We start from the raw sequence: 13,101 nt of genomic DNA, 5'->3' as shown, positions 1-13,101 counted from the left end.
CAAGTACAAAAAAATTCAGTACACATTCTCTATCATGATCAAGACACAGTTCCAATGTACAATTCGGAAGGTATACCTTTGGGGACAAAGCAATTTTTTTATTTTAATTATTTTGTATTTTGTCACAATCCCAAAATCCATCCATCACTGTGCCAATGTCTAACTTACATTTGAAACATAGCTGGAAACAATTGTGAAATATTCCATAGAGGCGAACTGGGGTTAGATAAATCCTGTGAATACATTTATTATTTTGTTCATGAACCGAAATTGAAGTACTTTTGGGATAGATATTTGAGCAGGCAGATATTGTGATGTGCTTTTAAGCTAATTTTAGGAAAGACTGATTGATGGTGCAAAGTGTACATATGAAGTAGGCTGGAGTAACTTGGTAGCGTTTACCTATGACCATTTGTCATTCATTCATTTTCCTTCGGCTTTTCAGAGGTGGCCACAGCGGAATGAATCGACTAAGATAACTGTGTCCCGTGTTCCTCTTGCTGTACCAATGCAGCAGCTGCTTCACGTAAAAGCTGACTAATAGTTTTTGCCATTTTACCTCTGTTATAATGTATTTACACTAGTAACTCACGCTGTCCCATCCATTAAAACCGTGCTTCTGCCCTCGGGCTCTGTGTGTGAAAGCACTCGACGTCACTTGAATACGCCCCTCCCACTGATTAGCATAGGCTTTGCATACAGCTTTAAGTTGAAAATGAAATCGAAAGTGAAAACTGAAATGAAAAAGTGTCAATAAAAGGAAAGCTTAAATTTACATTTTCATTTGAATTGTGTCACTATTATAGTGTTAACATTAATAACACGCTTTGTAAAAATTGTGTTTGCATATTATTTTTCAGTTTGGCTTTTTATTTTATTATTGGCAGTCTTGACGTGGAAATGCAGTGAAAATGAAATGTTAAATTGGCAACTTCATTTTAAATATCAATTTGACAGGGACGATGTGTTGTCAAAGTGAAAGTGAAAATTAAAATGAAATAATTTCATTCCGTTTTCAATTTTGGCACATATTTTGCGAACAGTGTTTTAAAATGAAATTGTTAATCTGATTTTCATTTTCATTTTCAATGTTTTTTTGATTTATTTAAAATTGGCAGGATTTACCTTCCATAGTCTATAAGATAGAGTGCCCCAAAAAACAGTGACAAAATTTGGATTCAGAAGATATAAATTGACATAAACATGTAAGGCTTGTAATTTGTCATTTCAGTTTCTACTGTATACAGTTTCTCATCACTTCATAACCAATCAAATGCTCTCAGTATCTTACATGCCCGTCCCTTTCAAGACACTTCTTATTTGATGCTGTTTAATGGCTGTTTTATAAAAAGATGAGGAGCTACACTATGTTCCACTCTTCGTATTTTCATTGAGGTTGTGCCAAACATTGAATAGAAATGCACGTTTTATAGCACTACACAGACATTATATCTACATTCCCCTAAACATGACCAAGCACACGCCTGATATTGTTTTCAAAGACTTATTTCGGTGTGTTTACATGGAAATGACAATGACGCATTTTCAAAAACTTCCTCTTTCTAGATTTATCTCCCAGATTGATCAAATTTATTTAACTGTGCCTTGTTTTGTGTTCAGTAGAGGAATAGAATTCACAACCTACCGCATAAAACTGTGCTATTAACTTCAGCTCTGACAGTTAAAGAGTTCTGGGCCTTTCAGGTCTTGTTCTACTGCACAGTGTCGTGATTGTCCCCCGTTTCATTAAAAATGACACTTTTATGACTTGATTTATCGCTTTAATATGCTTCCACTCAGGCTTGTGAGAGAAAGGTTTTATAGCGTAGACGAGACCCTCATCTAACAGCTGCTGATAACACCTCACCTCTGTCTCTCACCTTTATAAATGATCATCTTGAGAATTTGTGCAGTGGTTGATACCAAATGAAGCAGAACTAGGAGTGTGTGTGTGTGTGTGTGTGTGTGTGTGTGTGTGTGTGTGTGCCAGAAAGAGAGACAGAGCTGGCCTCATCAAGGGTCATTGGAGTTCATGTCTCTCTTGTTAAGAGATGAATAGTGTAAATGTGTGTATTTATAGAAGGGCTACTGTAGGATGTGAGTCCTTGAAAGGCTCAATATCAGTTCATGGTCTTCAGCAGAGAAAGTATAAAAGGAAAGAGACTGATTTCTTGTAGAATAAATTGAACAAAGATAACTATAGTGCATAGAATGATGCTGGCCAGACTGTTTTTTATAGTTTAAAGAGCAAATCCCACTTGTTTTTAATAGAGATGGATGGCTGTTGGGTTTGGTTTGGTTACTTTGGTTTGGTTTTGGCTTTAGCTTCAGTTTTGTTTGGCTTTTGTGGTTTGCATTGGGTCTTGTGTTTGGTTTAGATTGAACTTATTTGGTGTTTTTCTTTATTTTGAGTTGGTCTGTTTGGTTTTGATGTTTTTTTGGCTTGGTTTTTATGGTTTTGGTGGTGTTGTTGTGGATTTGTTTGGTTTTGATATTATGATTACTGCTTGGCTTTATTTTATTTCGCCTTTTGGTTTGATTTTATTATTTTGTTTGATTTGGGTGTTTAGTTATGTTTGGGCTGTAAAATTTTATTTTGTTTAGTTTCAACTTGTGTTAAGTTTTGGGCTTTTTTTGTTGCTTGTTTGATGTTCAGATTTTGTTTGGTTTTGGCGTTTTGTTTTTGTCTGGTTTGTTTTTTTCCGGGTTGGGTTGTTTGCTCTTATTTTGGCTTTGAAGTTTTGTTTAAGATTAATTCATGTGCTTTTTTTGGTTTGATTTGTTTTTGGTATTTTGTTTAATTTTGTATTTTGTTTTGCTTAGCCTGCTTTTGTTTAGTTTTTGAGGTTTGCGTTATTTGGTTTAGTGTTTTATTGGGTTTTGTTTTGGCTTTGGCTGTTGAGTTTGTTTAGTTTGGATAATTAGTTTTAGTTTAGTTAGTTTGGGTTTGATGTCTTATTTTGGCTTTTAATCTATTGTTATTCTTGGTTTATTTCTTCTATTGTTTTTTTCTGTGAATGCTAATGTGTGGCCAGGGGCTACAGGACTCTTAATCAGTCCAGTAGACTGCAAAACGTTTTTTTTTTTCTTTTTTTTTTTAAACATGAATTTTCTAGACAAGCAAAACATGTGGTCTTATGTGCTACCCACTCTGGTTTCTGGGCGCTGCCTTTCTTAACCCTATGAAAATATCCTGCTACTGTACGTGACTGGAAATTTTTTGGCTTTAATTTAGTTTTAGGGAAATTAACTTAGGCTCTTAATATAATAACTGGAATGTAGACTATGTATGTTTTTTGTTTCTGGATTGCTGCTCTCTTCATGATTATTTTTGGCATAGCTTACAATGCAACTAAATTGAGACGTGATTAAGATGTGTTTTGTTACATGACACTTTTCGACTGTTAACATCCAGTACAATGTATTTTTTCCAGAATTTTTTTTTCAGAAAGTCATGTTTTTATTAACAATCCAATATTAATAACACATATTAATAAAACCGCAAATCACTGCGAGAACCGAGAACCTTTTTATAGAAATGTATCCTCTTAAAACATGTCAGTTTTGTTGCCACTCACTTTTTTAAATAGTACAACTTCACTAATCCTAAAACACATCATAAAATGGTGTCTTAATATTAGATATCATTGTAATATTGGCACATTTTGGATGTTATGTTTAGTATGCTTTGGATTTGGGATGCGTATGACCCCGTCAAGTGAACCTACTGACCCACGACCATTCTACAATGGAAACCACAGTCCATCTCCTAACTGTACCCACAATCCTCCTACAGAACTCATGAACAGAAGAAGGTTTTGATAGCACACACAGCGCTTTTTAGAGCTCTGATGAAGGGCTTAGTGTTTACACGGAGCCGGCACCGCCTCTCAATACTACAAGTGGGACTGTAGACATGCTAAACCAGCTTTGTAAGAAGCAAAGACAGGCAGTAAAATGCTAAGAATTTGCCAATTGTCTCCTAGTGATGAATTGGGGGACTTAGTTATTTGAGTCAGAAACCAGAAATGTAACATACCAGACATTCTGCAGCTGTGTGAGTCTGATAGTGGCAACGAATTCAAACATTTTTGCCTCAAACTGAGATCAGTAAAAGTTTGATCTATTGATTAATTTCAGTAGGCCTTCCTTTTTGATGGTTAAAGTACCGATGCTTAACAGATTGTGGTAGGAAGTTAATCGGCAGATTTTATTTTATTGCACAAGTCTGATAGTGTTGTTCTAACATGCCGCTTCAGGCAGTGATATCACACAGCAGCCTTGATCACTCTCTCTCTCTCTCTCTCTACTCACAAATTTCTTGTAGTATGCAAATGGCTTGCATGAATTATCATGCATAATTCCAGATATCACATGCGAGTTATTTCCTGTGAAGTGGGAGCTTGGGCTATTTTAAGATAGTTGACATGTTTAGGAGAATTGCATTTTAATTAACTTGAAAAAAGAGAGAAACATCGATGAAATATTTTAAAGGCTGGATGAAATCAAACCGTGCAATGTTTATTTAGGTTAGTATTAAGGTAAACAATCTATGCAAGTGACTCCACTGAGAAAAAACAAAACAACTTTTTTGGTAATCTTTAATCAAAATCTGATCATTTGATTTGACTCACCCTTCCAACCTTTAGTTTGCTGCAAGTGAAAGATGAAAGGAGGAGCACAAAAATAAAAAAACCTGTCCCTACACGTTATTCTGCTTTAGTTTCAAATATGTGAGCATACCAAAACAAAAGTATGCAGCAACTTCTGGTTCTTGCAGTCTTTAATATTTGTCATTTTTAATTTTTTTCTGATCCTCGTTTTAAAGGGATAGTTCACCCAAAAATGAATATGACCTCATTGTTTCTGTTTCTGTTCTGTTTTCTGAGTTTCTATCTTGTGTTGAACAATTTTTTTTTTGTGACAAAATTTTCATTGATTTTACATGCAAGTGGTCACAGCATCTTTACAATTTTGTATTTCAATAAACAAAACAAGATCCACTCTTCAACCCCCCAGTTTCCATACAGTTGAAGTCAGAATTATCAGCCCTACTAAATTATTAGAATGCTTGTTTATTTTTTCTCCAATTTCTGTTTAACGGAGAGAAGATTTTTTCAACACATTTCTAAACATAATAATTTTAATACCTAATTTCTAATAACTGATTTATTTTATCTTTACCATGATGACTGTAAATAATATTTTACTAGATATTTTTGTGTATAAGTGTGTGTGTGGCTGGAAGGGCATCAGCTGCATAAAAAATGTGTTGGAATAGTTGGCGGTTTATTCTACTGTAGCGACCCCTGATAAATAAGGGACTAAGCCAAAGGAAAATGAATGAATGAATGAATATATATATATATATATATATATATATATATATATATATATATATATATATATATTAGGGGTGTCACGATTTCGATTTTTAATCGAAATTTATCGAAATTTATGCTCAATTTCGATTATCGAATCAAAAAATAAAATCGTCGATGCTGCCACGCCCCCATGTCACGTCAGCTTGGCTTGCCAAGCGGGAAAAAAAACAGGGTTGTTGAAGTGCTGGTTAAACTGCAGAAGCAGGAGACCCGTCGACAGAACTTAAACCCTTTCCTCTTTCAATGAAGTCGCCGGTGTGTAAGCATTTTGGATTTCCAGTGAGTTATGTTGACAACGTTCGTGTTGTCGACAAAAAAAACACACAGTTTTGCAAGCTCTGCTCTTACGAGTCTCGCAGAAAAAAGTGATTGACAGGTGGTAATTATGTGTGTATCTTGCCTTTATTCATTTACTGTATGATTTGTTTATGGGTAAAACAAAGGTAGTGAGGTCAGGTAGTTTAAACGGTAGGCTACAAATAATTAATTGGTCATTAATTAATTAATTATTCATAATCGAAAATTGAATCGTGCCTTTAGAATCGAAAATGTAATCGAATCAAGGATTTGGAAGATCGTGACAGCCTTAATATATATATATATATATATATATATATATATATATATATATATATATATATACATACACACACACACACACACACACACACACACACACACACACACACACACACACACACACACTATGGAAATCAATGGGGGGCCATGCCTTTTTCAAAATATCTTCTTTTGTCTTAGGTTAAGTTTTAAAAAAGTGAATCGTGAGTATTCTGAGTAAACGATGAGAGAATTTTCATATTTTGGGTAAACTGTCTCTTCAAGTGTATTACGTTATGTAAAACAAAAAAATAAAGGAAATAATTAAACATCACAAGACTTTGAAGTTAGACAATTATGCAAAAAAAAATATTTTGATGATGCAGCGTGTTTACTGTAAACTAGATACAGCACAAAATTGATTGCATGCTGGTTATGATTAATAAAAAATATATTATTTAAAAATATTTAAAAAATATAAACATTTGAAACAACAGTATTGTTGAAACATAACAAAAGGGTTTAAAGTAGTGGGAAATATTCATTTAACATTTATTTTGCTGTTCTTGAACCATTTTTTTTTAAGAGTAAAGAGATGTTTGAATGACTTGTTTCTCTTTCATGCTGGATATGGAAGGACACGTTCAATGCATTGCATTCTGGCATACAATATTTGTTGTGTATACTGTATTTTTTGCAAGCAAACATTTGCATAGGGCTCACAATAAAAACACAGCTCAAATTTCCCCTCTTTTGCCTTTTTCTCCACAGATACTGCTTTGTGGTTACGATGGGATATCTCAGTTTCTGTCATGTCACCAGAGTCTATGTGTTTGACTACGGCATGTATTCAGCAGACTTCACAGGGTAAGTTGTTTTGCACTATAATCAGTCATTAAACATTAATCACTCACTTGCTTTACATTACATATGTTAGGGTCAGTATATTGTAAGAATTTTACTAACCTACTCTGAGAAATGTTTAATCATGCTTGGTTTACACTTCTTTGAAAAGTTGTACTTTCATTCTTTACCTTTTTCTCTCGCACACATTATAGTAATATGACCATATTAGATCAATAACCTATTATTCTGTATAAATCATTATTTGTTCTGTATATAAATCCTTTTGAAATTTGACTTTTTTTTGTTATGGAAAATGTGCATTAAACCTTTTTAGCTCCCCCTAGTGGACAGTGTCGATTTTTATTTGACTAAATGTACTCTTTATTTTAAGTTTTTACATTTTTTTAATTTCTTTCTTTCTTTCTTTCTTTCTTTTTTTTTAATTGTTGCAACAATTTAACACCACAAAACAGGGAACAATCAACATTGCAAGGGATGTTGACCAATAAAATAAATCAAATAAGTCAAAATTGTGACATCTGCAACAAGGAGCAGTACAAAAGACCTACATCAAAGAAAAAAAATATTATAATAAAAAATATTCTGAAAATGAAGTACAGAGAGCTTCAGTTATTTTATTTTATTTTGTTTTCTGAAGCATTTGAAGCATTGAGCCACTTTCCCTACCTCAGAAAGAGAGTCTACATTTTTTTCCATTTACAACAATGAATATGATGTTTAGGGCATCACAGTGGTGCAGTGGGTAGCATTATCGTCTCACAGCAAGAAGGTTACTGGGTTGAGCCTCGGCTGAGCCAGTTGGCATTTCTGTGTGGAGTTTGCATGTTCTCCCTGTGATCGCGTGGGTTCGCGGAAATCTCCGGTTTTCACCACAAGTTCTAAGACATGTGGTACAGGTGAATTGGGTAAGCTAAAATTGGCCGTAGTGTATGTGTGTGAATGAGTGTGTATAGGTGTTTCCCAGTGATGGGTTGCAGCTGGTAGGGCATCAGCTGTGTAAAACATATGTTGAATAAGTTGGCGGTTCATTCTGTTGTGGCAACCCCAGATTAATAAAGGGACTAAGCCGAAAAGAAAATGAATGAATGAATGAATATGCTATTTTCCGATTAGTAAATGTACTCTGTTATCAAATCGATATTTAATCTTGACGAAAGGCGCATTGTTGGAAAGGTCTGAAAGTCAGAGTTTAATTTTTAATGTCTGTTTTATGCCATAAGTGATATTGTGACAACAAATTAATTGATTTGTGATGAAAGAATACAAATTGAGAATCAATATTGAAATCAAATGACCGCATACAATAAATAAAATAAAATAAAATATATAAACAAACAAATAAATAATCAAATAAATAAATGAATGAATGAATGAATAAGTATATAAATGAACAAATGTCTAGGTAAAAAAAAAAAAAAATAAATAAATGAATGAATGAATGAATGAATGAACGAATGAATGAATGAATGAATGAATGAATGAATGAATGACTGACTGACTGACTGACTGACTGACTGACTGACTGAATGAATGAATGAATGAATGAATGAATGAATGAATGAATGAATGAATGAATCTAAAATTCTAACTATAGGGAAGTCTGTGTACATCTGTTGTGAAAAGTTACCACATAAGTCATCATGCATGCACCTCAAAATGTCTTGACCACCTATAAACTAAACATAAGTGCGGTCAAAGTATTTAGGAGGACCAATACAAATATTGAAACTTCAGCACTCCTCCAATGAAAAATGCATGTTACCTACAGCTGAGAGCGGGTTTATCAGTGCTAGTTTTACCTCAGGATCAAAGCGGATCAGAATCGTTGCTCCACACTGAAGCAGGCCTGATGATGGATATAAGAGCTACGCTAAGGTGAAATCCACCCCTGGGAAGTCGTGTGGAGATGTGGTCAGTGCAGATGAATAAATAATAAATGCTGAAGAGATAGAAGTGGAAGCTCTTACGCACATGAAGATCCAACAGACTCAGTAGTGGAGCTGTGCAATATGCCAAAAATTCAGTGAATCATTCAAATATCTGAGTAAAATAAAACATAGTGTTATACTCAATATTTATACACACAATCATAAATGTTTGCAGATGTAGTATTTCACATGTTTTAGCACCAGTTTTTAAACAGCAGTTTTCAAATAGCCTGACTAATACAAAATTCATATATTATAAAAAATAAATAATATAAAAATGCAATACAGCTAAGATACAAATGAATGAAACTCTTTTTTTCAGGTTGTTCTGCTATTAGTATTCAGGCACAGAAAGTAAATTGTAAAAACAACAATGCAGATATCACTGTGTAAAAACCTAATTCTTGTTGACAACATTTTATTTTAACTTATTTTTATTTTTTATTTTATTTTCGGGTTAGTACCTTTATTTTTTATTTTTTATTTTATTCATTTTACTTTTTAGTTTTTTATTTAATATTTTATTTTATTTTTCAGCTTAGCCCCTTTATTACATTTTCTTTTATTAATTTTCTTTTCTTTTTTTCTTCTTTTTTTTCTTTGATTTTCATTTTCTATCGACTTAGTCCCTTTATTTATTTATTTTTTGTTTTATTTAGTTTTGTTTTTTTAATATTTTTTATCTTATTTTTTAATGTAATATTTTTAATTTTTTGGCTAAGTCCCTTTATTGTTTTTTTTTTTTTTTAATTTTGTTTTGTTTTATTTTATTTTTTAATTAAATATTTTATTTTATTATATTTTTCGGCTTAGCCCCTTTTACATTCTCTTTCTTTTCTTTTCTTTCTTTTCTTTTTTCTTTTCTTTTTTTCTTTTCTTTTTTCTTTTCATTTTCTTTTCGACTTAGTCCCTTTATGGTTTTTTATTTCATTTTATTTAGTTTTATTTAATTTTTTTATTTAATATTTTACTTTTTACTTTTTAATTTTTTTTATTATTTTTTTATTTTATTTTATTTTATTTTATTTGTATTCATTTTCTTTCTTTTCTGTTTAGTCCCTTTATTAATCCGGGGTCGCCACAGTGGAATGAACCGCCAACTTATCTAGCACGTTTTTACGCAGCGGATGCCCTTCCAGTCGCATTCCCATCCCTGGGAAACATCCACACACCCTCATTTACACTCATACATTACGGACAATTTAGCCTACCCAATTCACCTGCACCGTACATGCAAACTCCACACAGCAACGCCAACTGACCCAGCCGAGGCTCGAACCAGTGACCTTCTTGCTGTGAGGCGACAGCACTACCTACTGCGCCACTGCATCGCCCCTATTTTATTTTATTTTATTTTATTTATTTATTTATTTATTATTATTATTTTTATTTTTATTTTATTGCAGGTTCTGTAACATTAGCAAATAAACTTTTACTTCAATAACATATTAGCTTAATTCCAGCCTTTAGTCTTCATTGACTATCCCGGAACAATGTCTACTTTGACTGTTCTTCAATGCATTATTAATATTTTCTTTCTGTATTATCAATGTCATGTTTAAAAAAAAAGCAAGACAAAATTATTTACCACAGCACTACTCTGCACTTTAATATTTAAGATGAGATCATTTGTTAACACCAGTATTGGGGAAAGTTACTTTAGAAAGTAATGCATTATAATATTGAGTTAATCCAAAAAAAAAAAAAAAGTAACTAGTTGTGTAACTTAGATAATTTTATTGGTAAGTAATGTGTTATGTTCGTGTTGCATTTTTTTTAAGTAACTCAGATATTATTACTTAATATTTAAAAGTAATGCGTTACTGTACTTGTTACTTAGAAAAGTAATAATATTACATAACCCACGTTTTTTGTAATGTTTTACTCCCTGAACACACAGAATTCAGTCACTAAGAGTGTGTGGGGCGTTTCAGCCAACATTTGAATCAATTTGAACACTTCTTATCAGCTATTTATTGGTCATAAGCTCAATGTTTAGTTTAATATTCTGTAAATGTACCACCAAGAAATGGTGCCCAAGTTCTTAAAGGGTGTTTCATTATCAGACGTGGGCTTGAATTTAAATGGTAAAAATGAAGTCATCCCTACACTCCTAGAATTGGTACAATGCTGAGGACTGAGGAAGCCTCTAGACCTCAAATTTTGATATGATAATTTATTTTTCATTTCATTTTAACCATTAATTTGCATTAGCAAATCTCTACTCAACATCAGGTTCTCTTACAATTTTCCTTTTCTATGTTTTTAGGCCCATGATGGTCATCACACAGAAGATCACAAGTTTGGCATTTGAGATTCATGATGGTATGTACTGTAAACTGTTGTATTAATCCAATCCTCATGTCCTCTCTATCTCCATTTCACAGATAAATAGTTAATGATATTACAAAACTGGCTTGGCTTCTACCTGAAATGTGTCTGCAGCTCCATTGTTTTTATCTGTGCCCATGTTAGAGGCTCTAGGAATTACATAAGGGCTGTTAAACCCTGCTGCTACAGCACGTCCTCGTATGCCATTGATTTATACCACTGCTGGCGCCGAACTCCAATGAGTGGGCCAAAGTAGTTAGGGCTGCCAGCTGGATGTTGCACTTCACAGACCGCGCTTACCTCATCCAACAAACTATACCGCTTATTATGCAACTCGGTGAAACTGCTTTTAATGAGATACTGCTTGTGCTGCATCATTTTTGTATAGTCCGGATCATTGATAAAGGAGGGTGAAGGGGATTTTAGGAATAATGGATGTGTGTTAAAGAGATAATTCACCCAAAATGTCATGTTTAAAGTCAAATTTAATTTTAAGTCGGCAAGGATGCAATTTTGAGTGGCAAAACTTCACCTGAACCTTTGTCAACAAAATCAGGAACCCCTCTTCTTTCTCCCCCCACCACATCACATAACGACCTCAAAATATTATGCAATTCTGTGTGCCTCACACAGGTGAGTGGGCTTGACAAACCACCTGTAGAACAAAGTTATTATAGTTAACAAAAACAAATAAAAAAAACGAAAACTAAAAGTGAAAATCATTTTCATTAACTGAAATAAAGGACCAGTCAAAAGCTCAGAGGGGATCGGGCCGTTGTACATTAGACAAGCCTCTTCCATTACTGTTTTTAAATCTCTTCTTAAAACCCACTTGTTCAATTTGGCTTTAAGCACAGCGTGAGATGTTGAAATTTTATGTTTATTTTTTAGTATTTTTAAAGTTTGTTTTACTCTTTGTCAGCACTTTGGTCAACTGTGTTGTTTTAATGTGCTTTATAATTAAGTTAAATTGAATTGAATAAAAATAAAAACGAGAGTATTTAAAAAAACTAGAACTAACTAAAACTGTATTGTGTACATAAAAAAACTGAAAATAACTAAAATTATAGCAAAAATGTCTTTCGTTTTCATCTTTGTAAATGTATTTAATGCATAATTTTACTGCAAGCCTTTTAGAAGTAAATCTATTTACTTCGCGCTGCCAGGTGTAATACAATGAACCGTACGGCACCTCAGAGTCTGTAATCCTGTTGCCATTGGCCAGATTGAGATGGTTCTCCTCCAGTCATCCTCGCTGTTGCTCCTACGGCAAAAACAACAAGTGGACATGACAGCAGCACAGTGGCAGCATTAAATACAGATTTAAAAGTATTACTTTAACACATTTGTGCCCAATAGTGGGTTTTATTTCTGTAGTATCGATTGCGAACAAATCTTTTTAACCGGAACTTCTAAGTGAACCGGTTGAACTAGTTCACCAAATCGAACAGAATCATTTGAATGTATCTCCAGTAAACACTTTTATTCACAAATTACTTACTTTTTAATGTGCCTAATACCCCCCTCTGACTCGAAATAAACCAATATATACTGTTATTCAGTTATTAGAACGGTACACTGAAATCAAAAGCGATGAACCGTTAACAATGCGCATGCATGATTCAGTAAACCGGACACAAAACAGTACATGACGGCCAGCTGTGACTGAATTAAACTTGTACAACAGCAGTGTGGGTAAACCGATGGCTTAAATAAGAGGGTCTGGTAAACTAATGAAAGTTAATTTCACAACAGAAAGTTGTAATGGAATTTAATTAAGTAAATCATTCTTCAGTTGGGTTAAACTAAACTGTAAGAATTTTTTTCAGATCATGGTGATGTTTTAACTGACTGAATGATCGCTATTGGTATGTTGAGTCCTAACATGGGAGGATTGTCACTAAAGATCTGGTTCGCGTTAAAGTCCTGAACTTCCCATCACTACTGTGTATCTAACATCAGAACTAGCCTTGCACACATATTTTACTTAAGGCCACTATCTTGTGGGCGAATAAAAAACTAAACTAAAACTA

General features: G+C 33.4%; 1 protein-coding gene across 3 annotated transcripts in view; it reads left to right on the top strand.

Moving 5' to 3' along the window:
• The window catches only part of mboat2a (membrane bound O-acyltransferase domain containing 2a), a 111,660-nt gene that overhangs the window by 66,415 nt on the left and 32,144 nt on the right, over positions 1-13,101 (top strand). For all 3 annotated transcript variants that reach the window (XM_694203.8, XM_073927793.1, XM_073927792.1), the window contains exons 4-5: positions 6,714-6,809; positions 11,007-11,062. In XM_694203.8, coding sequence (XP_699295.3) covers positions 6,714-6,809; positions 11,007-11,062 — 152 coding nt within the window. The remainder of the gene's footprint in view (positions 1-6,713; positions 6,810-11,006; positions 11,063-13,101) is intronic.

Source organism: Danio rerio, chromosome 17, assembly GCF_049306965.1.
Source record: "Danio rerio strain Tuebingen ecotype United States chromosome 17, GRCz12tu, whole genome shotgun sequence".
Lineage (NCBI taxonomy): Eukaryota > Metazoa > Chordata > Actinopteri > Cypriniformes > Danionidae > Danio > Danio rerio.
This window is presented reverse-complemented; position numbering and strand designations above follow the sequence as displayed.